Source organism: Saccostrea cucullata, unplaced genomic scaffold (genome assembly GCF_032062105.1).
Source record: "Saccostrea cucullata isolate Sc308-1 unplaced genomic scaffold, CSIRO_AGI_Scuc_v1 ctg623, whole genome shotgun sequence".
Lineage (NCBI taxonomy): Eukaryota > Metazoa > Mollusca > Bivalvia > Ostreida > Ostreidae > Saccostrea > Saccostrea cuccullata.
The window spans coordinates 199,978-227,676 of NW_026930400.1; the positions used below are offsets into that span (position 1 = coordinate 199,978).

The window sequence follows — 27,699 nt, forward strand, 5'->3', positions numbered from 1 at the left end:
TATGTGTTCTCTCTTCTTCAACACAATTATTTATTTTAAAAATAAAAAATTATACATTCGGGGTAAAGGATTTGTTTATTTATTTTATTAAGGTAACACATAAAACAGGTGACCTTCAGCGATAGGTTATTTTTTCAATAGGTCTTTATCTAGAATATAGAATCTATCTAGAATGTTTACGATGGAAAAAAAGTTTTTATAAATTTGTTTGCCTTAAAATTACTGTAAGTTGGTCTCAACCTCTATAGTAAGTAAAACATATAGATATAAAAAAGATTTGGCAAACTCAGTGAAGTATTTAATTTAAATTCACTGGGGTACATCGAATCGACATATGAATGAACGTACTATCAGTAATTGATTATATGTCGTAAAATTATCTAAATGTCGATTTTAATACTTCTGCTTAAAAGAAATATGAAAACACGTCTGCTAATAAAGGAACACAATTAGTAGCAAACATAAGTATCATACTCTGTTGGAAGACCTTGTTTCCGAAGACTATATTAATGCTGACATGTGATTTGGAAGAAGTTTACCTTTGGAAAGTAAACTGAGATTAAACGTAGGATTTCCAGAAGTAGAAAAAATCAAAGTTCTTCTAAAATAGTGCTATGATAAAAAGCCTTTCAAAAAAGTCAATGTTGTTACGAACCTTTTCGGCTTGAACCAATGAGGGCAATACACGTTATAATTGTGTAGTCTTTCTTTGCTCACTTCCTATTTTGTAGAATGGAAGGATAGTTAGTTATTTCCTTTTTAATTCCTTACACAATCATTTACTTTATTCTAAAAGCCTTCAACCTATTCTGTTTGGTCACCAGTTGAAAGATCAAAGTTTCCTGAAAGTAATTTTCTCAAAATATTATGAACCTGAGCATAAGGCAAGCTTAACATTCAAAATGAATAGTAGAATTTCGATAAATTTACTGTCATAATATACTAAAATAATGCATTGCATCAAATAGTATAGCTAAATAATTTTAATCTCAATCATTTATATAATAATCGTTGTAACGCATTTACACATTTCATGATACGCAATTAAATATATTTTTAAATGTATCAAAACTTGTACCGTAAAACTCGTTTAGTACCATCAAGGATATAGCGAATTCACGGATACAGCGAAGTTATCTTAGATCCTGAGCTATATGAATGAAACAAATTCTGTTGGGAAAAACAAATTACGGATATAACAAAGTAATTTCACGAATCCTTGTTTTCATTTGTCAAAGTTTTACAAATGATTTACATTTTCACTGCAACATTTTAATTTAGTACGGGTTACATAATCCAACACAAAACAAATTTACAAATATGTTCAAATATATATTAATTCATAATTAATGTTGTTTCCCGCGTGGCGTAGTAGTTAAAGTGTCTGCTCTAGAATCGTTAGGTAAAGAGTTGGTCTTTACGTCACGGGTTCAAATCACACTGTGGGACATGGAAACCAGTGTGTCGGATAAGATTCAATAACCCAAGATCCTGTGTCGCAGTAGGTATTGGAACGAAAATGATCCCTCACTGCTCAATGGCCTCGAGTGCTGAGTATAGAATAAAAATTGCAGCTTCCAATCGGCAAGTTGTGGCGTCTCCATATGAGTGAAAATTCTCGAGAGGGACGTTAAACATCAACAAACAAACAACAAATGTTATGAGGATACCTCGTAGTTTTTTTTTCAATATCTATCAGCATGACCCTTATTCGCTTATGTTTCAACCTACGCAAAAAGCAACAATGATAACTCAAATTTCGCATGCCATGCTCTAGGCAATTTTGACACATAATATTGTTCTGATAAACCATTTAGTGGAAGAATCGAAATCAATTCAATTTCAGTGAAGAATAAATAAACAAACAAGTACACATTTTACTACCAAAAACTTCCCGTTTAAATAAGCTTCTTTTATATAAGAGCTTCCAAAAGTATAAAATGTCAATGGATCAAAATACATTTCATTCAAAATTCTCCCTCATTATGAATCTAATTGCTAAATAGAATGTCCATGTTTTAATTTCCTTTTCTTATATAAAAACGCAGATTCATTTACTGAGCATAATTAATTTTGATAACATATGCTTGATACTCCTGTCATGTTGTATATTTTTAATTTACCGGGTGGCAGTAAATACAAAATTTACAACATGAAACTCCTGTAAGATATTCTCTAATAAGTCTTTCTTATGATTTGAAATTATTAGAAAAACTTTACTAAAAATTGTCATCGTTATGAAGCACCAAAAATATTAACATACATAAACATGTTAATGAATAATAAACATGTTAATAAATAGCACCTACAAAAATGATATTACCTTTATTCAACATGGCTGATAAATGATTTGACATTATACACTAGTCAGCTCTAAATGAAACAGAATATTTCTTTAAGAATAAGACTTGATAAATTAATCTTATTTAGGAATAGATTTAAATTCACTCCTTGCTTTATAGAGCCTGTAACCATCACCCCCCCCCCCCCCCCCACGCACACACACAAGACAGGTTTACCGTTATCTTAAATTTTGAAGTAAAAGTTAAAAATAACTTATGTCACACTGGTTCATTTCAACAAATCTCATCGAGTCAAATAGAAAACTTTCTGGTTAAAAAACTTTTGTGCATCGGAAAATAATTCCACAAATCCATACTTAAGCATTGCTAAAGCTATCTCTTTTTGTTTTCATAAAATATGGGTTCGTAGGCATTATTTGTCTTGATTTCTATCTCTTGATAACCGTGACTTTCGTCTATTATATTATCTGTTAACTCCTGTGATGGTGATCCCATCGTTTCTTCGTATTTTTCATAATCGGGTTTTCTTTTATGCTTTCTTATTTTGCTACAAAACATGATATAAAAATTCATTTAATTACATATTTTAAATTCTCAAAACATAAAACAATTAACAAACAAACAAAACAAGCAAACAAACAGATAAACAGACTTCATAACCTACAAAAATAAGAAACAGGCGAGACATTAAAAAAATAAACCAACAGACGTTATAACAAACAGTTCAAATTATTTGAGAAATGACAGTTTTTTCAATGAATTCTCATTACCGTATAGGAAGGGAGACAAGTATTGCTAACAAAACGAAGGCTATGACAACAATTGATACATTAACCATCGTGTTACATTGGTTCAAACTGCTGCAGATTTTCAATGGGAAAACCATTTTAGAGTCTAAGCGCACTGTAAAAAAAACAATATATATATTAAAACTTTCAAACTACAATACGAGCAATAAAATAGAAGTCATTTAAAAGTAGTTAGTTAAATTGAATAAAAATATGATATAAAACAAATTGAGGCAAAAAATATCCAATTCAGGAACAAGTACTAAATTTGAAATTAATTTTGAAAGGTATTACTTTGATCGCATTTATTTCCAGTGAAATCAACACTACAGCCTCGTGGACAATCACCGTCTGTTTGATTACATGTATCATTAAAAGCGCAATTTCCGGTACACTCATGACAACAACTCTCACCATAATACCCGAATTCACATTCTAACAGATAAAAATATTTTCATATATTGTTTTAAAAGGAAACAAATTAGCGTATTAACGTACTGTTAAATTAAAAAAAGATGTTTTAAACGTTGGAAAAACTTGAAAAGAAATAAAGTAAAAACGAGCAAATCAGAAAGTTTAAAAAAATCCATTTTTTTTTAAGATTAGAAAGGTAAAGAAAAAATAAAGCAAATAGGTTGATCAAATGTAAACTTCTAGTTGCATTCGTATGATGACAATTTGATGTTTCAGGATAAACCTGAGATACTGAAATACAAAATTTAAAAAAAATGAAATCATTTTTTTACCATTGCATTTGTCTCCGGTAATTTTTTCTTTACAACCTCTTGCACAACTTCCGTTAATATTGTCACAGATATCTCCTTCCGCGCAATTTCCGCTACAGGTGTTCCCACAATTAATTCCATATTTACCTGGTGGACACTCTTGTGATAAAAGAATGAAATATTATTTAATATACTTAACACTAAAAATTAGTTCATCTATTGATTAAAAATTATAAAGTATCGGAAAAATCTAATAAGCCTGAGTTTTTACAAAATTGAAGATATTTTTACATTTGAGAAAAATATGAAGTTTCAACTCTTTCATTAATTGAGTAAATGACCATAATACTTCGTCCCCTTTAATTTGAAAAGCTTGAAACATTTTTATTTTACATAGAAAGGTAAAGATCCAATTTTCTTTGATAGTAAAAAGGAAGCAGTAATAGTTTTAAAAACTAATTTCCTTGAATGAATTTCATTTAATGATTGTAAACAAAACATTGAAATCAATTGAATAATGCACAGACTGATGATTTTGATACAAGTTAATTTATTACAGTCCCTGCGCAATTTCCGCTAAAAAGTATTAACTCCATATTTTTCGTGAAAATGCATGTTTTATTGTAAAATTATTCATGTATAAATAATGTAAGCGAAAAAATCTAATTAGCCTCAGTTCACAATTTTTACTTTTATGAGAATTTTGAATGCTGACTACACGATGTTTTTAATTATTAGTTTATTACTTATACACTGAATTGACGACGAATTTTTCCATTATTTCCTGATCGTGACAAGGAGCACACGGTAGGTGTGACCGATCAACAGGGGATTTCACTCCTCCATGGCACCTGATCCCACCTCTGATGTTTTGGAGGTCAGTGTTTGCTCTGCTCCTTTTTTGTATTGTTTTATGGAATTTTGATTTTGAATACTGTTCACTAACTCAATATGTTTAATACACTGTAGTACGAAACATGTAGTACGTTACCTGTAGTACGTTACCTGTAGTACGTCACCTGTAGTACGTTACCTGTAGTACGTTACCTGTATTACACAAGGGGGAACCTTTCCAGCCTTCTTTACATAAACATGTTCCGTCCACGTGATAACATGTTTCTAGACACCTACTCGAACAACCAGTTAAACAGTTCAAACCATAAAATCCAGGCTTGCAAGCTAAAATTATACAAAGGAATCTATTTCATTTTCTCTTTATCTTAACGTATAGTTTTTGTGCAAATTTTAGTACATGTTGATTATCATATGTAAAAAACATTTCCAAACATAATTTGAAGATAAGATGTTTGATCACATTTCGAGATCATGCTTAATATTTTTATAAGAAGGATAAGGAGATAACAAACAGTATACAATTTCAAATTAAAGTTAAGAAATGTTAAGTAAAATCTACCTAAAAAAATGGTTTGGCTAAATATCGACAAAAATAAAAGCTTTTTTTCAGAATAATTTAATTAAATGTTTTTATAAACCTAATTAACGTCATTTTAAACTCATTTTACTTTTGCTGAGGAAAATTCAAAATGCATGAAAGTCTTATATACACCACTGATTATAATCACAGAAAAGTATTTCCCCATTTTAGTTTGATGTAAAGACAGATAATTGTCATGAATTATTTATCTCTGATAACATACGTAAATTACACTGCGATCCCCTATATCCACTGGAACAACCTTTCCTGCATGATCCATCCACATGTTGACATGCGTCATTATTTTTACAGTGATTACTGCAATAATGTAAACAGCCCGCTCCGAATCTCCCAGGTAAACATGCTGTATGAAAAGATGATGATAGAATTGTAATTCATCGTGTTTTTCACGATAAAACATAAAAATAACGAACAGATCATTCCATAGAGTTCTTTTAAACAAGTTCAATTCAAGAATGCAAATTATTAGTCAATACTGACATCTTATGTCATGGTCAGGAGGCTTAACAGACTTTAGCTCCTAATGCTAATTAGTCATATCCCTTTTTTGCAATTTGTCTTCTCATGGTGGGGTAAATGGCAAAATCCGTATACAATTAAGTGAAAATAACGACATGAAAATTTTAATAACAAATGTCTCTAAACATTTGACTCAGTGACGAATTTTATATGCAAACAAAGTCAAAGTAGAATAGAATTTGCAAAATGTTGACATTAACTTCTTTGATAGTTTTCTGTTTCGTTTGAAATCTATCTGTACATGTACGTAAATGTTCTTACATATTGAATCGATTGCGAGACAAAATAGGTAGGTGACAGTATAACGTAGTATACAACGATACTACATTACTAAATGAATTCGGAATTGGTTAAAAACCCACATATTAAACTGCTAAATTACATACATCTTCATTTTCCCAATTAAATGTCATGAAATATAATCATTAGTTTTGTACTGAAATCACTAACCTTGAGAACAGTTATACCCGGTGTACCCCGGTTTACAGCCATACTTGCATTGCCCATTTTGATGATCGCATGAAATGTTCATGCATGCAGCGCTGCACCTTCTTGCACAGTTATGCCCATAAAATCCCTCCGAACACACTTTATTAAAAAAATAAAGCTCGTTTAGTAACCATTGTGAGATATAGGTTTTTGATAATATCAACTTTCCGGCACTATACAAGGGAGATTTGTTCTATATATTTCCATTTCCAATTGTTTTCTCTATGATAAACACTACAAAAGTGTTTCTTGTTTATTTCATGATAATATATGTATATTTCTCTAACTGAAAGGTCAGGTTCAACCTGCATGTATATCACGTATAAATATACAAGAAAAAAAGCTGTTTTAATTGTTTACTAAGATTTGATATGATATATTAACAAACAAAATAAATCATAACTTCGGTAGTCACATCCGCTGTTTGCAAATTTCCGTAACATGGAGAAATTGACATTGCCACATGGTGTAAATTTGATACATGACATCGTCCCTTGTCATTACATTCGACTTCTTGACAACTTCTTCTGTTATTATAACATCCATACAAATCGGTTTCCTGACCATGCTGACCAGCTCCCGTTTCAGCAACATTGCATTCAATATAGAAGTGACATAGTGCCTATTCATGTTCGTGCTTCCGACAACCTAAATCTAGGTCACATATATAATTAAAGTCAACAAGATTACTTTGATCATCAATTAAAATTCTTTTGTTGTTTATTTTATTAATGTTGATATTTGGCTCGGTAAATATAAATAGTCAATAAATTGTTTCGTTTTTGGGGGGACTATTTTTTATAGTAAAATTTGACGTCATGGGGCCTTGTGGAATCTATACGGTATTTCGATTTATTTTATGATGGTTATTTCAAGAAAAACTATAACAAATTTCAGATATTTGGGAAACATGGGATAATTTTAGCATAAGCCCGTTATGCAAATTATCCCATTTATATATGCCCTTGCATACTCTCAAAAAATGGTGTCCTTAAATAACTTGTGAACAACAAATTTCGAATTTCAGTGCTGTGAATTTATACATGTAAGTGACCTTATTTATAAGCAATGGAGCACTTATTATTTTTCCTCGCCTCACCTAATTATGTAATTATATAAAGAGTAAATGCCCCTAGCAACAGTACAAGATACAAATAACATAATTCCTTTCACATTAATAAATAGGAATTTACACAACAATAATTTAATATTTGGACAATGGTAAAAGTTATTAAAAGTAACAGAGGTTTAACAATGTGTTTACCATCATTACAAAATGATCCCATGTACCCAACTTTACAGCCCGACGTACAATGCCCACTGAAAGGATTACAGTCGGATGTATTCTTGCAGTTTGTATTGCATTTCTGCTCACAATTTACTCCAAAGAATCCAGGTGGACACACTGTAAATGAAGAACGTGAAGATAGGGATTGACTGAGTGATAAAGAAACTATAAGCAATATAAGGGAGTCCTATACTCGGATTCCCTGTAATAACATAGGTGGAATAAGAAACTACAAGCAATAAAAGGGAGTCTAAATTGCAGATACACGGATGCCCTGTAATAAAATAGATGGAGACAGGAGAAGAGAATGCTTCCCTTCAATATCTGTTGCATCCACTTTATGTCTTCTGCATTTATCAGATAGACATATTAATTAAACAACAAAAATAAACTTTAAAAAATTACAGGAATGACAAACAAACAAACAAATGAAACGGAAGCCAAGATACCACCAAATGATTTTTTTAGCTGTGAAGGATTAGACTTAACAATAATAACGTTTAAAAAATGCAAAGAAGTAACCCTAACCCCACCAACCCTAATCCCCATTAACCCTATCCCTAACCCCCACTAACCCTAACCCAAGTAAACCCTCGTTGTTATATTCCCTCTAACATCACAATAGTCTGTCTTGGTGTAAAAATGAATTACACTAAGACAAGGATCTGTTAACTTTTGAATAATTTGGAGACATTAACAACATTTTGAACATTTTAGCTCAAAATATGTTTATTAGATGATTTTTTTCTTTTATTTACCTATGTCTATAAGTTTTATAGTTTAGATTGTGACGCTATGATTTGGCAATTTCATCGTTACTTTAATTTTACCATTAGATTTGCGCAAAAAGGCAGTTTAACCTCTTTAAAGAAATCAAAACGGTTACTAATCTTTATCTTATGAATGGACGAGAAAATATATTTACTTTTATAGATATTTTTCACGCAGTAACAGCATATCACTTTTTGTTAAAAAAAATCTGATTTACCAGCATCACAGCGAACCCCATAATAACCGATTGCACATCCACTATTACAGATCCCTGTGAATCTGTTACAAGTTTCACCATTTAGACAATGCTCGCTGCATTTCTGCATGCAGTTGTTCCCATAATGTCCTGTCACACATGCTATGCAAAAAAAAAACAATCAACGTTAGTCACTTTGAAAGTTTTTTTTAACCAATTTTGCATTGATATTGATAAAAAACAATTTATTATTGAATTGAATTGCGATTTTTAATGATTCTCTGCGGTATATATGTTTTTAAAGGTACATGGATTTTTTTATTGTTATGAAATTTTTTGCATAATCAACAGATCAATAACATTTTTAAACATACATAACAACGAATATCAGAATATAATCAAGGGTTCTTGCTGAAGCAGCTTTGAATTCCTTACTTTGAATTTCCTCTACAATTTTCTATTTTTTTATATTGTCCTTACCCTTATTACAGAGTTCTCCTGTCCATCCCTCACCACAACCTTCTGTACACAACCCTGTCACGTGATTACAGGTCTCATTGTACCTGCAGTGTCCAACACACGTCCTTTTACAACTCGGTCCATAATACCTTTCTTGACACTCTATGTAAATTTGAAAAGAAAAAAATCACATGGACTTTTTTTAAATTTGCTTAACAAAAAATGAGATTGCAACACAAAAGAAGAACTAGGACATACTCTTTCCGCAGTACGGACCGAGCCATCCATCTCTGCAGCCAAGACAAGTCCCGCTAAGAATGCTGCATCTATTTTCCTGACAATTTCCTGAGCACTTTAGGGAACAGTTCACTCCATATTGTCCTTTTGTACTGCATCCTTATACATTTGAAATTTCAGAGAAATACTGTTTACTGATGTTAATCAGCAAAATCTAAATTCTTCATATTGAAGTAATAATCAATAAAGAAATCAATTAGCTTACAATATTAAACATTCGACTTATGAGGTGCAATGCATACCGTATAAGTGGAAATTTTAGCGAGGATTTAAGTTTTGCATTTTTAGCTAGGCTTTTAAGATCGCTAAATTTGAATATCGCTAAAAAATTAATTGCGTGTTATTTATACTAGCTTCTTTAGTGAGCATTTTAAATTCGCTAAAATTACTTTCGCTGAAAATAAAATCCCAGTTTTTAAGGAGAAATCGCTAAATTTGCGTCTCACTAAAATTTCCACTTATACGGTATTATATTAAAAAGAGAAACAAACCTTGAACTCTGACCTCACAAAGCTCTGTTACGGAGTTTACTTCATATCCTTGAGGGTAAACTTTTCCCGGAAGTCTCTCATTGTGATAGATGACGTAACGCCCGTGACCTATACATGTTGTATTAAAATCAAGGGGAGGTAATTCAGGGCCGTTTATGTAACATTGTTGACCTTCTTCTTTTCTTGTTGTATTGGACAAAAACAGAGAAAATCCCGCAAAACGACCCCTCTGTCTATTCTCTAAAAAAAGAATTTTCTTTGACTTATGTCTAAATTTCTCGATGACGCTCAATAAAACATTTGAAGTCAATTAATCTATGAAAAAAAATTCCTCATAAAATATATTTTTGAATGAAAATTTTACTCTGCGAAGATGAGTTTGAAACATAGTTTGGTCTGAACTGAAAGACTCTATCTTTCAATTAAAAACAATCAACAAACATTTGAACATACCATAAGTTGCTCCATAATCCTTGAATTGAATCCTAATATTGTATACACTCTTTATATCCCCTAGGTCGACATACCACCACGTGTAATGCTTAGATTTATTACTGCTCATGATTTCAAGAGTTGAAGTCCTCATACAAGTCTGTACGTCGTCGTCCACTGCATTCTGTGCTTGATAAAGATGGCAAGTTGAGGACACACACGCCCATGTTTCAAATTGTTGGGCTTGATGACCAGAGGATAAATCGTCTGTAATAATATCTCTATTGTAAATTCATAACTGTCATTTTAGTTTTTTTAAAGAATATATTAATGTGAAGTACGTTGTATTAAAACGTACGTGCTTTGGATTATATTCAAGGACAAGCAAATATATATTAGAGGATTTGTATTCCAGACAAAAACAGACAGAAATAGAATATGTATTCATGTCGACTGATTTGAAAAGTTACTTTTTGACAACCAAGACTTTCATTTATTCGGAGAAGCTGATCAAAAGCATAAATCTCGAGTAAACAAAGATCAACTGGATTGTTGATAACAATGAACAGAAAGGAAAAACAAAAAATAAGATAATACTAGCTCAAAAATTAGAGGGACATGAAATGATAAATTGTTTCGTTGAATTCGTGATTTAATCACTGCTAGTTCCACATTTGAAAATATGATATATAAAAAGTACTGGGAAAATGAATGATTATTTATAAGGGGTACATGTACAATGATAAGCAGCTCTGACTCAATTGTTCAAAATTCTTTCAATTAACAATGATAATTACGTACAATGCTTTCTTTTCTTAGACTCTAAATACATATCAACTAAGAAACCTGCTATAAACAGATGTAGGTAATTAATCAATGCATGAAATGGAATTCCATGGCTCGTTTATGAAGGTAAACAAATTAGAATGCAAATTCACTACTTTTAATAACTTTAAAACACAGCAAACATTTCAATAAAATATATCCATATATGCAATTGATTGATTGATTGTGTATTGCTTAACGTCCCTCTCGAGAATTTTTCACTCATATAGAGACGTCACCGTATGCTGATGAAGAGCTTCAAATTTTGACCTTTACTCGACACTCAGGGCCTTTCAGCAGTGAGGGATCTTTATCGTGCCAAAGCCTGCCGCTGACATGGGGCCTCGATTTTTAAGGTCTCATCCGAAGGACCCGTAACTTTTACTTCAAAGTGCCGAGCGCATGGCGAAATAACAGTTGCTACCCATTTTTTATCGACTTAGTTCAGTCGCAGCTGAGATACGAACCCACGACCTCCCGATCACGGAGCGATCGCTCTACCGATTGAGCTACCGTGAACGATATATATATATATGCAATTGAAAATAACATTTTGTAAAACTCAGATTTTCTTTTATTTTTCTTGTTCTTGGACTTAAAATAAAAAAAAGAGATGACAAGATATAAATACTTACCAAAACAAAATATCGGGATACAAAAAAATAGAAAAATAAAATTTTCTAAAAGCATCTCCAGAAAAATGCTGCAATTGGAAAATAAAGTCGAAGGCAGGAGTGAAGTTATTATGAGGAAATATTTAGAACATACTTGCATAAAACTGCACTCAAAAGAAATTTATATCAAATACACACACAAATATATTTGTAAAAATGAATGTTTCATATTTATGCATGTAATTACCTTTGCAAATAACGAATAAATTAAGGAAGTTATGACTTCAATGGTTTTACAAAAGAAAAATGCGACTTTAAGATTTTATTCATTGATTTCAATAACCGTTTAGAGAAATAGATCATGCCAAAAAGGAAGAATATATTTAATTTTATAAAACAGAAAAGAGTGAAAAATAGTCTTCTTTTTAAACTTGAATCGTATTATTATATACATTTAACTGTACGTATAAGTACACGGAAAAACATTTATATTAATACGTACCTTTATTTAAACAAAAAAAGTTTAATATTTTTAAGAAAAAAAAAATAAGGTGCATTTGAGAAAGTTTGTCATTTACATTAAATTTAATTAATCTTCTTCATCTTCTTACCGTTTAAAAGACTCCGTGATCGGGAGGTCGTGATTTTTTAACTCGGCCGCGACTGACCTAGTCGTTTAAGTGGGTAGCAACTGTTCCTTCGCCATGCGTTCGGCACTTTGAAGGCGTTGGCACGATAAAGATCCTTCACTGCTCAATGGCCCTGAGTGCCGAGTAAAGGTCAAAATTTGAAGCCCTTCACTGGCATACGGTGACGTCTCCATATGAGTGAAAAATTCTCGAGAGGAACGTTAAACAATATACAATCAATCAATCAATCAATCTTCATCTTGTTAAAGGTGTTTCATTTTTTTCAACATACGGCTGTAAATCAATGTGTCGAATGAAAAAAGATTCTCATTAAGGATCCTCCACAAACCTTAATAATGGTACTTATAAGATAGTTATTTTTCATGAATGACCTATTTTTATCACACCAGGCACTACAAATTTTGTATTTCAAATGGTATGTTACATATATTAGGCTCATAAAAAAGGACACAAACTAAATATTATCCGTCAACATATTTTGTTCTAAAATTTATTGAAGATATAAAAATAAATAAATACATTTTCTCTAAAATCAATAAAAAATTAAGGAGGCCTCCTGGTAGAATACAGGACTTTATACATGTATCATGTAGAATTTTCCAAAGATTAAAAGCATTGTTGCAAAAATGTTAACAAATTAATCATAATGTCGGTATTGATTTAAACACGGTAAAAATTTACAATGCCTAGCATTTTAATAAAAAAAATCCCTTCCAACATTGATTATATGAAAGTCACCTGTGTCGAAATAATAAAAAAAAATCTTTCGATTATTTTGTATTTTTCTTGTTTATATATTCTTTCATTACAAAGTGTTTTTGTTGAATAGAAAAAAAAGAGAATGCACCATTTTTTGTGATTGAATATTGGATTTATTTCAATAATGAGCCAGTATTTTTTCAGAAGTGCTAAGAAAAAAAGATAACAGTCTTATCTCTCTGGTGACATAAATTAAATATTCAACTTCAAAATGATGAATTTCTTATCACATTTTGATTTTTTATCTTTTTCTTCGTTTTTTTTTTATACACATGACTGTCATCTGTGACGTCATAGTTACGGGATTGATACAGATTTGCTTCTTTATTTTAACGTTTGACTCTCTAAAGACGTGATCACTTTTTTGGGGCAGGGATGGAAGTGGCTGGCCCTTGGAGTGAAGTTTTAACACTGTAAACATATAGAAACCCTTTCGGCCTGCGTAATAACTTTAAACAATGGTAATAAGTCACAGTCTGATTGTTCTTATTGCTCATTATCTGCTGTTATACTTGTATCTTCACTTCTTTTCTTTTTTTTTTATTGTTTTCCTTTCCTTTTCCACCCATTTAATAAGGAGTGCGATAGGAAATGTGATCTATGTAATGTAAATGATATTGAAAATGAATTTAATTTCTCATTCATTTATCCAGTTTTTCACGAGTTAAGAAACAAGTTCATGTAAAATTTAATAATGAAAAAAAGTTCAAATGAATACACCTTTTCTGCATATGTCAAAACGTTAAAGAGAAATATCGTGTTTGCTTGATTATCTGTTTGTATTTTTTTTCATGTATACATTTTAACATTTTATTGTTTGTACTACATATGTAACTACATGTAATTGATAAATAAAATTTTCTACCTTGGCTTCACTATAATGGTTATGGGATACGCGCGAAATACACACAAGCTATGTAAAAGAAAATGATTACAAACTTAAACAAAAAATGTGAATTTTTAACACATTATGTATGAAAAAAGATCAAGTAACTTGGAAATTGATTATGTCGTGTAAAGAGAATTTGTGTTTAGAACGTAAAATACGTTATGAATACTGTGTTAAATTCGTATGGATCTTTCAATTTTTAACATGTTAATTTATTTTCATCGATTATGTTGTCTTTCGAGACAGTCAGCTATATTATATCGGCCTAGTACACACACAATAAAAAAAATGCAACAGAACACAATTGAAAAAACATAATTGTAAAATTAAATGTATAGTGTGCAAAAAAGAATACAAGAGAATCTGATTTATATGGAAACAAATTCACAACTAAAGATGGCAAATTAAAGAGAATAATATTTTATGAATATATCTCTTGAAAGATTTTAACTTTTCAGATAAAATAATGTTTTTGCTATATTAATGAAAAAACAAACCTTTTTATAAGGAAAACGCGCGTTAGCGATACGCAAGAGCATTCTGTATGAACAATTTATGTTTATCAGTGGTTTTGGTAATTTATTTGACTAAATTTTCTTCAAAAAGTTAATGAAATTTATATGCTTCCTTATATTAATACATTTTTGAAAGATATTTCTATATATAACTGCAAATGTGATTTCTATTTTAAAACCGATATATTATCCTGTTTGTAAGCTACAGCTTATGGAACAGCCAATGTAACAGCCTCCGGTATAATAATGAAAACAGTTTTAAATTTTAAGATTTTTTCATTTTCATGACTTGTAAAACGTTGCACTAACTCTGAGCGTTCACGATTATGGCACCTCAACCACTAAAACGATGTTTAACCGTAATTTGTATAATCCTATTTTGTATTGCTTTATGGACTTTGAGATTCAAATAGATAATTTGAATTCCATTCACTTTATATGGCATAAGAAAAACGATATGTAAAGAAAAAATATTTTTCTATAGCATAACCGATTATACAAAAATAAATTGTGTGAATTCTTCTACGCTTTATACATTCGTTTTATTCATTTTCTATGTCACTTCACTTTTTTGATAATTTTAGTCAGCTTTTCCACAACAGCATTAAAACAGTATCGATTACTCGGTTCCTTATCCCAGCACTTTAACATCACTTCATAAGAAGACTTTGGGGTCCCTGGAGGCGGAGGCATCCTATATCCTAAAAAAATAACAATGGAAACGAGAAAACAAAATTGATGCTTTGTATTTTTTAATCATACACACGCATATTCAAAAAAGGTTTCCTTTTTATTAACTTTTATTGCTATTAATAATTATTAATATGAGGTTATTCAATTTTATTTCAATTGAAAGTTTTACTTCTTCTAAATATAGAATTAGTTCTAAATCCCTTGAGCCGTAGGTACCAGTTAACTCTCTTGACAAAAATGTCTAATACGAGTATGTTTGCTTGTCTGTTTTCTTCATTTTCATACTTAAACTTTTCTAGAGCCACTTACCAATCTTGCTAACTAAAATTATAACTTACTTACTTGATGGGTGTTTTGAAATATAAGATAAATAATTTACATTGGGATTGAATTCAAAATGAATCAATTGTGAAAACGCAAAAAACTTAATCTCCCACTTAATTAACTCACAATTGATATCCTGTTAACACGGATAATTTCATTCAATTAATCCTCTTCCCCGCAGTCACGTATTTTAACGCATATACCATTTCCTATTCCTAAAGCAAAATCACACATATACCGTTTCCCGCAATCATGCATTTTTACGAACTTTAAAAAGTAGAGTTAATCTTCAATTTAATTCCCATTTCTTTTAATTTCATACTTGCTAAAATCTCAATAAATAATAAAAGTTATTTACTTATTGAAATATTACGTAATTATATCATTTACGCTGACTTTTAGAGAAACTTGTACTACACTATAAAGTTCTTGCGGGAAAATGGTTACGTTATATTTATATGACGTGAACATGAAGTGCATGTTGCATAACAGTTCAGTAAAATGAAAAGAGTTAAACAAATCTAATTTGAATTTATATTAAAAGCGTATACACGAAGTATTGGATTAATTCGATTTAATTTACTGCATATCAAATTACTTAGCTTTAGCTCCGTTGCCTCTCAGAGTTTCAAAAATATTTGTAGTTATGCAACAATTGATAACACATACGCAGGTATGTCAAGAAGCATTCAAATATATTTTGGCGTCATAGTAGGTCGGATGACGTCAAATGCAAAAAAAATAGAATTCTTGATATTGGTATTTAGAGATGTAATTAAGAAATAAACAACACTATTAAAATGTTCTCTGGGAAAGAACTTTGTTGGTCACCTAATCAAATTCTGTGTAGATTTGAACACGTACCAAACAATTCAATTAACAAGTACACTTTTTGACATTCTTGTTAATTACTTGTGTTTACGTTTTAGACGAATACATGTATTTTGAAAAAAAAAATGCATATAACTTAAAACCAATCCTCATATTGTGGCAGGGGTAATAATAGAAACATAGATAAACAGTTGCATAATTCAAAATTACACTTAAATCCAGAGGCCGAAAGGGGTCTTAGCCTATCTTGTCCTTTGATTAACAATTATGATTTTACCCTTCCACATAAGATTTAGCTTTACTGGTCTCATTTTTTTAAGAAAAGCTTTGTCGTCATCTACTACAAGATTTGACAAATTTAGAATTTGCCTTACCACAGAAAGAATATGAGCAGAGTTTATTGAAGAATAAGTCAAAATTTGCTACTTTAAGCCTCATTTTATCAGCAAAGGAAGGATTGCTAGGGTCCTTAATGCAATCTTTACGTGAAAACTTTCACAAGGCTCGCGGTTACTGTTCTACTTCAACTTTTGTCAGTGGCTTTTTTCGCATAGTAGGTACATCTACCAAAGCTGCAAATCTGATCCAACTGATTGTTTTAAAACCACCACAAAACCTTGTTGATGTTTATGATATTGTTCGCCCAGAATCTGATCTAATAGTTTTTTCGGTATTCATAAGTTAAAAAAAAGAAAACAAAAATAAAATAAAAACATCTATTTAACCCCCGAATACATCTGAAATTATGTGTACTTTTAATTTAATTCATAATTAAATTCTCGCTATTCAATTTAAAATTTATATCATAAAAGGAATAAATTTAATTCAATACTTTGCTTTTTAATGTAATACAAGTACAGGTTGAAAATCAGTTTGGTATGTGATTGTAGACATGAACTAAATGATAAACAATTTTTTGTTGATATTAACGATGACATTTTTAAACCTAGACTGAACTAACAACTGTCACTTATACCTTCGACAACTTTTCCAGCAGCTTCCCATCTTTTCATGTCACTGTAAGGTATTTGTCCGGATGAAAAAATTTCCCACATTAAGATCCCAAAACTCCAGACGTCACTGAAGAATGTGAATTTGCCTGGATAAATTATAATGAAATACCGGTAATCAAAACTAATTTTTTCAACGTTCTATTATGATATTTTTATCAAAAATAGCTGTGAGTACTTTTTTCCGGAAGGCAATTGATTGGAACTCAAAGAAATGAAATAAATAAAATATATATATACGAGGAGTGATTGAAAAAAAAAAATTTACCAAACAAGAACTCACATCGGAATGAACTTTTGCACACCTATTGTCATGCAGATGTTCTATAAATAGCATACATGTATGTACTTAAATATTTTGTTCAATGTTTGTTACGTCACAATGTGAACATAACTTGTGACAACAAATCGTTGACTCAGTCGTATTCGAGCAATGAACAGCTGCAAAGTTTAATTTTTTCTTCGATGAGTAGATAGATTGCTTTAAAATTTAAATGCCTTGATCATAATTTGCTACCTTTGATCTGCTGTAAACAAGTTCATGTTATGAGTTATCGTTCTTTGCATAGAACTCTAGTGGCAGTTGAAAGTCCTACCATTTGCATTGCATTAATTGATTGATCAATACTTTATCATATTATTGCCTATTTGCTTTTTAAATTATTTACAGATCTAAAAATTCTTCTCATGATGTGGATATTAAAGATGAACTCGAAACGTCCTTAAGGCAGCTGTGATGTAATTTAAATAATATCATGAAAAGATTAACTAAACTTTAGCACTTTCAAATCAAATCCCAGATTCTCCTTTCAATAGTTATTCAGCAATATAACGTCATATCGTCAATCGAAGCGAAGGAACCCTTTATCATATTTACCTGACAGAATAGACTCAGGTGGTGTCCATTTTGAGGCATAAAAATAGGCACTGATAGATTCATACTGATCCCCCATTTCTGCCATTCGGAAATTGAAAATCTTAACTGTAGAATCTTCACCAACTAAACAGTTTCTTGCTCCAAGGTCTCTAAACAAAAGAAAAAAACGTAAATCAAAATCCTGAAGGGCCTGCAAGTAAATTTGCTAAACTTAATTGAGTTTTTTTTTTCTACAACTGGACACCATACCTTATATTCAGTTTATTTTGCAAATTAAGCGATTGAATATTATGTCTTCATGTTCGGTTTAAAAAATAAGGGCTTCATATGTTTTTTTTTACATGAGATTTTTTATTCAAAGTCTGGTATAAATTGGTAAATTCACAAATAAGATTATAAATCGTGACAAAAATTTAAACATTTTGAATAGAGATCTGAATACATCTGCTTAAATTTGAAATGGCCTCAATTTACCCCACAACTCCAAAAGTAAAAGAAATTAGGTTTTATCTTCTGAGGTAAACTGAATTCTTAGAAAGACTTCACTTCTGTATTTTTTAATTATATTTATCATAAAGTTGACTACATATCAGTGTTCCATTAAGAAAGAAGAAGGTATGGTTTCCATACAAATTTTGCCCTGTGATTTTCTAAAAAATGAAACTGGTGTAAAAGTTGGATACTCATGCTTTTTAAATAATTGAAATTCAATGCTGAAAAATCATACAAATCATTTTTCTTACATGTGTTTTTAAAAGTTAATTATGACGTCATAAGCATGTGCATTTTCCCGTATTTTCTTAAAAAGTTGCAGAAGACACCAGTTTTCAATGGAATTTTCTTTCAGATAACATTGTCCACAGACATCGCCCAAAAAGATCTTGAGATATGTGATTTGTTATTGAATTTTGCACAAAATATCAAAAAATTAACGTAGGCGACGGCTGTGGACACTGATTTCTAAAGGAAAATCACCCTTGAAATGTGCCATTGTGAGGTTTTTTTTTTCTGTTGAAAATAGAGAAATGCTTCACATTAATGACGTCATATTTGCAGAATGGTAAACCTTCATGCCGTATTCTTCCCTGATTTATCAGAGTCATTTATTTAACTAATATTTAAGCCAGTTTCAAAACTTTTTGATGTCATTACATTTTTAGGGCACAATAAAGCTAAAACCATACCTTCTTCTTAATAAAACGACAATAAAGTTGAAAATGGGGGATCATGGTAAAAGATGAAGAAAACGTTAGAGTGAAAGCATTTTAACATATAAACTCAGCTGCAATCACTAAGAAACAACATCTAGTAATGAAAAACAAAAAATAGATATCTATGATTTATTCTTTTTAAGAAGCAGCCTGACTCTATATCTAATATTTGAAAATCAATAAAATAAAAGAACCACATACATCAAATTAAAAGCTGTTGACTTTTTTCACTATGATTAACTGAATAAGGCACATGAACAAGTATATTTATACACCAACATCCAAATACCTGTAAATAAGATAGCTATGATTATGTCAGAAAATGTTTCATTATTGTCCTAACTATCCCATGTTATTGTGAAAAGCAGCATTGCAAACCTAGATTCTAATAATGAATAAGATGGAGAGAGCTTATATAAGCTATGCCTGCTGCCCAATCCATTTATGTATTTTACATAATAAAATATGTTTAAATCAAATCTAATAATGAATTTAAACACACTAGCTGTAGTGTTCTGAGTTATGGAGTAATTAGGTTAAGGATTCCCACTGCAAATCTGGATTTTAATCAAAGTACTCTGGAGAACAGAGAACCGGGCTAATTTATAGAGCAGCATGATTTTCTTACATGGATCGTGCATTCATATTGTACATGTATTAACATATAAATAACAAGAGTATCAGATTAATTTTTTTTAATATCAATATCAAACTAGAAAGGATCTCGTTGCGAGCAACGATTGGGTCTTCCGTCCGAATCTTGATGAGATTATATTTTGATTGAGATTTTCATTCAAAACTAATGATAATATTGTTAAGAAAAACCATTTTGCTCCCGTAATGTTGAAAAGATATTGAATATTAAATACTCGTAAATTCGACTTCTGGCCCCTCTTGGTCTCTTATTTGAGGTTTCAGCCTTTTTTTCTTCAAATCATCTTAAAGCTCGCATGCTTTTAAACAACATAAAAATCATAATGTATAGTTGTGAATTATTGAGATAAACATGTTTTCTTCAGTAATGTATAAGAAATAATGACTGTTAAAGAGTTATTCAAGAAGGACGTTTGGTCCCTCTTAGACCCTAATTTGACTGTCCAGACTCTTTTTCTTGATTTCTCCCTAAAACTCTTAACACTTTTCGTTTAACAGCTATTCAAATATACTTTTTCGTTTTAGAGATATTTGCAAAAAGAAATATTAAGGGGCCAACCCTTCATTTCTTTAATGGGGACTTTTAGCGAAAATTGAAAGGTTGCATATTGTTTAGAACACTATTTTTACATCTTTTGTTAAAATATTTCCCACTTTCGAGATACAAATGTATAATGTGTTAAAGATTTAGCATTCTGGCCCTTTGTGGCCCCTTTTTATATAATATATTACATAAAAATCATAAAACATAGTTGTAGACCGTGAAGATGCTTCAGCAATGTATAACGAAATATTGATTCTAAAAAAATATTCAATAAAGACTTTTGACCATTTTCTGCCCTAAATGTGATGAGTAGGCACTTTTTTCTTGGTATCATAATAAACATTTTTTTTTATTTTACAAGAGGCCCATGGGCCACATCGCTCACCTGAGAAGCTTTGACCATTCTGTTCTTTACCAGATTTCCCCCTTGTTATACATAATGCATCCCCACCCTACCCCACTGATCATAATTTAGACATTTTGAAATCTACACTACCCTATGATCCTTCCATGGGCACATATGTTTCAGCTTTTTTGGCCCAGTGGTTCCTGAGAAGAAGATTTTCAAAGATTTTCCTATATATTTCTATGTAAAACTTTGATTCCCTTTAATGGCCCCGCCCTTCCCCCGGGGGTCATTATTTGAACACTTTAGAATCTACACTATACCAGAATGCTTCCACATAAGTTTCAGCTTTTCTGGCCCAGTGGTTCTTGAGAAGAAGATTTTCAAAGATTTTCCCTATTTATTTCTATATAAAACTTTGAATCCCCATTGTGGCCCCGCCCTTCCCCCGGGGGTCATTATTTAAACAATTTGGAATCTACACTATACCAGGATGCCTCCACATAAGTTTCAACATTTCTGGCCCAGTGGTTCTTGAGAAGTAGATTTTCAAAGATTTTTCCTATATATTTCTATGTAAAAGTTTGATACCCCATTGTGGCCCCGCTCTTCCCCTTGGGGTCACGATTTGAACAATTTAGAATCTACACTATACCAGGATGCTTCCACATAAGTTTCAGCTTTCCTGGCAAAGTGATTCTTGAGAAGAAAATTTTCAAAGATGTTTCCTTTATATTTCTATATAAAACTTTGATACTCCATTGTGGCCCCGCCCTTCCCTCGGGGGTCATTATTTGAACAATTTAGAATCTACACTATACCAGGATGCTTCCACATAAGTTTCAGCTTTTCTGGCCCAGTGGTTCTTGAGAAGAAGATTTTCAAAGATTTTTCCTATATAATTCTATGTAAAACTTTAATACCCCATTGTGGCCCCGCCCTTCCCCCGGGGGTCACAATTTGAACAATTTAGAATCTACACTATACCAGGATGCTTCCACATAAGTTTCAGCTTTTCTGGCCCAGTGGTTCTTGAGAAGAAAATTTTCAAAGATGTTTCCTTTATATTTCTATATAAAACTTTGATACTCCATTGTGGCCCCGCCCTTCCCTCGGGGGTCATTATTTGAACAATTTAGATTCTACACTATACCAGGATGCTTCCACATAAGTTTCAGCTTTTCTGGCCCAGTGGTTCTTGAGAAGAAGATTTTCAAAGATTTTTCCTATATATTTCTATGTAAAACTTTGATACCCCATTGTGGCCCCGCCCTTCCCCCGGGGGTCACAATTTGAACAATTTAGAATCTACACTATACCAGGATGCTTCCACATAAGTTTCAGCTTTTCTGGCCCAGTGGTTCTTGAGTAGAAGATTTTCAAAGATTTTTCCTATATAATTCTACTTAAAACTTTGATTCCCCATTGTGGCCCCGCCCTTCCCCCGGGGGTCATGATTTGAACAATTTAGAATCTACACTACCCCAGGATGCTGTCACATAAGTTTCAGCTTTACTGGTCCAGTGGTTCTTGAGAAGAAGATTTTTTAATTACCCAACTCTATTTTTGTCTTTTCTTGATTATCTCCCCTTGCGAGAGGAAATGTCCCTTCATTTCAACAATTTAAATTCCCCTTTACCCAAGGATGCTTTGTATCAAGTTTGGTCAAAATTGGCCCAGTGGTTCTTGAGAAGAAGTCGAAAATGTGAAAAGTTTACAGACGGACAGACAGACGGACGGACAGACGGACGGACAGACAGACGGACGGACGGACGACGGACAAAATATGATCAGAAAAGCTCACTTGAGCCTTCAGCTCAGGTGAGCTAAAAATGTTTGTTCATCAAAAGATGTCACGCAAAATGTCTCGAAAAATCACTCATGATTCGTGTCCTAAATTTAGACCCCCTACCGAGTTTCCATACTAGGCACTTTCAGAAAATTTTAAAACCCAGGTGCACAACAAGAACATGTCTTCTACTATCACTAAAAATTTCAGCACTCTAGCTTTTGTAGATTTTGAGTTTTTGTACAGACAAAATGGTTGCTAAAATTCGATTACAGGGAGATAACCGGAAAGGAATTTCAAAAAAAAATATTAAAAATTAATTAATTAATTAATTAAATAATTAATGTATCAGGTTTAGATAGTGATACATCAATTCTGTAAATTTCTTATAAATTTCTTATAAATCTGTCCAAGCATCTCGGAAATCGTCTGCACAAAATATGGACGGAGAGAAATAATAATAATAGTGAAAAAGAAACAATAAGATACTAGGAGTGTCTTCCGTTGGAGACGGAAGACCCTAATGATAAGACAGTTTAACGTTCCAATTTTATCCGAACCAGAATTTATCTGGTACCTCGAACGAATGTAAACAAACATGTCAGTCTGGTTCTCTCTCTTGCTTTTCCTCGTATGTGTAGAGAACTATGATAACACTGACCATCAAAAATCCTTACGCTAATGAACTATGTTCTTTGCCTTAGGACTAGAGTTTTCAAAGTCATTACTATTAATGTTTATTTATATAGATAAAACTTTAAATTTATTTTTGTTGCTCTATTTAACTTTGTGTTTTATCATAAGCGGTTGAGAGTAATTAAGTACTTTATTTTTTTCGCGTAACTTAAAATTGGCGACTATGGGGTGAACTTCCTGCCTTTAACAGGATGACATAAGCCGGCAACTGCTCTTTGAGCATATATTATCATTGCCATTTATTGTTGAGGTATGTTCAGGTATTGGTTGTCTTAGACCTTAAAGTTACTAGGAGACAAAAAATTAAACGTCTATAATTGATTCCAGAATCAAGAATGTCGCCATATTTCGAGAATTACCTGTTCTTGCAACCATCAAATATATGTTGCGTAAGATTCATTTCATATCTTTCTTGTAAGTTTTAAGGTAAGTTTAATTTATTATTCAGGGAACAAATATCAGTGAACCTTATTTTCCAAATTCTATTTGAGAAGGAATGCTTTAAATTGAGATTTCATCATTTAAAACAACACTAACTTGCTCTGTTACATTACTCATTTTATCACTAAGCATTTTTGGCATTTTTCAAGAGAAAATATGAAAAATCTTTTATTTGCAAATTTGATACTTCAGGGTATTTATTTCTTATAAATAATTTCATAAAAAGAGCACATGTAGCTTTCTGGTCTCAATTGCTTTCAGAATGGGTCACCTACAGATCTGTTGGCTGGACTGTTCCCCCTCCCCCATATTTGTCTCAGAGAAAAGATAGTCAACAACAGCACATAAGCGATTTTTACCTGTGAATACATTTGTTGTGATGTAAGTAAGCCATTCCATTTGCGACATCCTGACACATTTTGATTTTCTGTCTTGAATTTAAAGAGTCTCCTCTCATCCTAAGATAATGCAACAACAAACCACCTGTATATAGAAAAAAGTTAAAAATCTAATAGAAATTCTGTTTGTAGTGGTATTTGATAAGGTTGATCCTCGGACTTTTTAAAATATTTTTATACCGTGCAAAAAGTGTGATGTAGAAGAAATTTGGTAATAAAAATGTTTATGCAAAATTTGCAAGGTAATTAATTATTTGACTGACTTGTTCACATTAATTTTATTTCTTCAAGTCATGCGTTTTATATAATTTACATTTACAATACGTAAAAATTATATTTGGTAATTTGTAGTTAAATATATAAGTCCATAATATATTTGTGATATTACCGGAAAGGTACTCTATAACAAGTAAAACAGGCTCCCGTAGTGCTGAAAAACCAATAATATTAACGATGTTTCGATGATTAAACTGTCGTAAGAAATTAATATCCTTGAAAACGTCTTTCAAGTTCTCTTTTTCTTTCTGTATAAAAACTTTCTTCGAATTATGTAATCCATAGAAAAAAGATGGGAATTTATGTAGATTCTGAAAAAGAAAAAAATTCTTACATTGAATAGAATAAGAGCTTACTTTCTTATTATTATTGTTTGATATAAAACTGAATTTATCGAGAAGATACTCCTTCCAGGATTTTGCAGCACGTACAGATAGGGGTTTATCAAAGCCTATTCATTTAATTGATGATAACCTTTGCTTTTAACAGATTAACTATAGTTCTATTGGTAGCAGATGTTCCCAAAATGCTTTCTGGAATTTTACTTGTTCGAGGTATTTAAGGGATGATATAATGCACATTTAGAAAACAAGAATTAACTGGTTAGATTTTAATTCATGTACATGCATGTGACGTCTAGAATTTCCAGATTCACAATCTACGCCTATACTCATATATCAAGTATATCAAGTATTCCTTAATTGCACAGACAGGCAATTTGCATGACGATCGTTCTTGTTTTGCAGACTTTTATTATATCTTAATCTGAATACAAAATCATTTCACTCAAATATAATGTTATGTCTACCTTACGTTTATTAGTTGGTCATTTCATCCATTGCAAACGCGCGCACGTGTGTGCATATTTATGATGACCATGTCATCTTTTTCTTACGTTTAACATACCTGATATCTTAGTTTATAATCTGATTGCCAAAGAATTTTTAGAAAAAAATGTAAAAGTTACAGATCTATGGAAAAATATTGGCAATTATTTAACTAAAAGCGAAACAATGTGAAATAATTGTTCAAAAAATAATTTAGAAAAAAAATTCTTACAATCTCACACGTTGAGTCGAGAAGAATTTCATCGTATTTGAGGTGATTTCTTTCCCGAGCAATTGGGTTTACCAAAAATACTGGCACTGTTGATGAACATGTTTCTCCCGTTGTCTTCAAGTGGTTCACAAAGTCTACAACTGTGCCCTTTTGTCCGATTTTCTCCTAAAATGTTTTGACTACAGCTCTCAATATTATCTAATTCAAACATTGTTAAAGAATTAGTCTTAAAATATCGTAAATGCTGCCCATGTTAAGTGTAAATATATCATTAAGACCAAAAGGAAATTTCAAAAATATGCCTATGGGCTACAACGCAAGCCTAAGTAACTTTAACCCGTTAAACTTTGACCTGTTTTGCATTAATTTTTTTCCAATATGATTATACTTGTATGTTAAATTGTGACCGCTTTTACTGGTCCCACACTTTAGAGAGGGATAATCCCTAGGTCCGTTACAGTCTTACATTGCGATGAATAATTGATTTCAATTTGAAATAAAAATTAAGTTTCAAATAAAATATATATTTTAATGCATATTTTGCTTTCGGACAGCTGTGATCCCTAGGTAGCTTTTACATTCTGTACATCAGTATAATCTCTCCTGTGGTTCGTGAGAAGAAGATTTTAAAACTGTTGAATGCTTCCCTTGTGCTTAAATTGCCATTCTTAATTAGGCATAAAATAGGGTTGCATATGACGGATTGATGTACTAGTTACATATTAAATGTGATATATTAAATGAATTCTTACATAAACACCTCTGCGGAAGATCTTGATATGCACTGGTCTTTCTTGAAAAGCAGAAATTATATAACTGCATTCTTCCCCTGATTTTCTTTTTGACACTCGAACCAAGAAATCACCGTTTTGTTTCAAAAGTCGGTCTGCTTCTTCCTGGGGAATAAATCCATGAAACCATGACTCTCCTTCCAATTTTCTTCCAAGATCACAGTTTTCATTCTATCGAAGAAATGTTTTTTTGTGAGTCATATTGATAACTAAACTAGATTATTCTTAATGTCATTTCTTCAAAATGAACACAAAAGATGTGTTTATTGACCAATATAAAGTCGGTTCAAAACATTTAATAACTCAATAACATAATAATGAGAAAACTTTTCTCACAATACATAAAGTTCTCATGTGAAATATACCTCAGTTTCTTCAGAAACCTTCTTGATCACCAGAGTTCCAAATAATGAACCTATGTCCTTTTCTGTAAATCTTTTAACATCAAGAATAGGCTGACAATTATCTAATGGTTGAACATTCCTCAACTCTGGTATTATCCCACTGTATTCTAGGACGTCTTTAATCTCTCTGCTTTCTAGCAATGATTTTGCTTTATGAAGAACTTTAAGGGTGTTTTGTTCAGCGGATGCATTTTTATTCTCCTTTTCTTGAATTTCCGCTTTGTGTTGTTTTACTTTTTCTCTAAGTTTGTTCCCAAAATCTCGAACAGCTTTACAAATGATATCTTCCTGAGTTGAAATGACTTCAATCGTGTTCTTACTTTTTTCTTCATGGATGATATATTGCTGATGTTGGATTTTTGGTAGAAGCAAAGTTTCGATTTCTTCTATATCTTCTAGAATACCCTGCCTCTTTTCCTCTAGAAAATCGTCAAGTTCTGTAAAATCGTGTTGCCTGTGATTTCCAACCACACAATGTAAGCAGACCGGGATTTTACAATTTCTGCAAAAAAATTCACAATTGTTCCGCTTGTGAGAAAAACATCCAATCCTTTTTATTTCGCTTTTATCGCTATTGAACGCTACAACTTCGTGTAATTTTCCTTTGTCCGATAAATGTTTAGATTTGCATTCGCTGCATAGTTTATTATCACATGTTTTACAGTAATAGTCGACCGCATTAACACAGAGAGAACATCGAATGACGTCCTGTGCAAAAATAAGTGACGATGCCATTTCCGGTCTTTCGAAATCAGTAATGTTTCAATGTCCATATGTTATTGTATTATCTTTTACTTTACGTAACTTTTCTTATGTTTTTTTTCTTTGCCTAAATATATATCGATAAACAAAAAGAAACAGAATTTTAGTATCACAATAAAAGATTACT

The 27,699-nt window shown here is 31.5% G+C and overlaps 2 protein-coding genes across 4 annotated transcripts; both read right to left on the bottom strand.

The window, feature by feature from the left end:
* Positions 1-2,501: 2,501 nt before the first annotated feature.
* LOC134228454 (multiple epidermal growth factor-like domains protein 11) lies at positions 2,502-11,941 on the bottom strand. Of its 3 annotated transcripts, XM_062710113.1 has the most exons (14): positions 11,675-11,939; positions 10,236-10,481; positions 9,783-10,022; positions 9,253-9,390; positions 9,016-9,156; positions 8,557-8,697; positions 7,545-7,685; positions 6,242-6,379; positions 5,475-5,615; positions 4,864-4,995; positions 3,838-3,975; positions 3,386-3,526; positions 3,074-3,206; positions 2,502-2,850 (listed from the first exon to the last, which is right to left on the bottom strand). In XM_062710113.1, the coding sequence occupies exons 1-14, from the start codon at positions 11,811-11,813 to the stop codon at positions 2,676-2,678; spliced, it is 2,184 nt and encodes a 727-aa protein (XP_062566097.1). In that variant the 5' UTR covers positions 11,814-11,939; the 3' UTR covers positions 2,502-2,675. The 3 variants fall into 3 exon arrangements, with proteins under 3 accessions (XP_062566097.1, XP_062566098.1, XP_062566099.1); XM_062710114.1 differs by lacking the exon at positions 3,386-3,526 and having other exon boundaries at positions 11,675-11,941; XM_062710115.1 differs by lacking the exon at positions 3,074-3,206 and having other exon boundaries at positions 2,733-2,850; positions 11,675-11,941.
* Positions 11,942-14,961: 3,020 nt separating this feature from the next.
* Positions 14,962-27,626, bottom strand: LOC134228453 (tyrosine-protein kinase Fer-like). The gene is made up of 8 exons (XM_062710112.1): positions 26,772-27,626; positions 26,368-26,577; positions 25,616-25,780; positions 24,669-24,867; positions 24,242-24,365; positions 18,202-18,350; positions 17,291-17,413; positions 14,962-15,167 (listed from the first exon to the last, which is right to left on the bottom strand). The coding sequence occupies exons 1-8, from the start codon at positions 27,543-27,545 to the stop codon at positions 15,025-15,027; spliced, it is 1,887 nt and encodes a 628-aa protein (XP_062566096.1). The 5' UTR covers positions 27,546-27,626; the 3' UTR covers positions 14,962-15,024.
* Positions 27,627-27,699: the final 73 nt, after the last annotated feature.

Bases quoted from the DNA above. Each gene is read 5' to 3' on its own strand.
- LOC134228454 (XM_062710113.1), bottom strand. From the start codon at position 11,813: ATGCAAGTATGTTCTAAATATTTCCTCATAATAACTTCACTCCTGCCT. The intron at 10,482-11,674 runs GTAAGTATTTAT...ATATTATTACAG, and splicing joins TATCCCGATATTTTGTTTTG to ACGATTTATCCTCTGGTCAT. The intron at 4,996-5,474 runs GTATGTTATCAG...GTATAATTTTAG, and splicing joins GGGATCGCAGTGTAATTTAC to CTTGCAAGCCTGGATTTTAT.
- LOC134228453 (XM_062710112.1), bottom strand. From the start codon at position 27,545: ATGGCATCGTCACTTATTTTTGCACAGGACGTCATTCGATGTTCTCTC. The intron at 25,781-26,367 runs GTAAGAATTCAT...AAAACATTTTAG, and splicing joins TCTTCCGCAGAGGTGTTTAT to GAGAAAATCGGACAAAAGGG. The intron at 24,366-24,668 runs GTAATATCACAA...TTCTATATACAG, and splicing joins TGTTATAGAGTACCTTTCCG to GTGGTTTGTTGTTGCATTAT.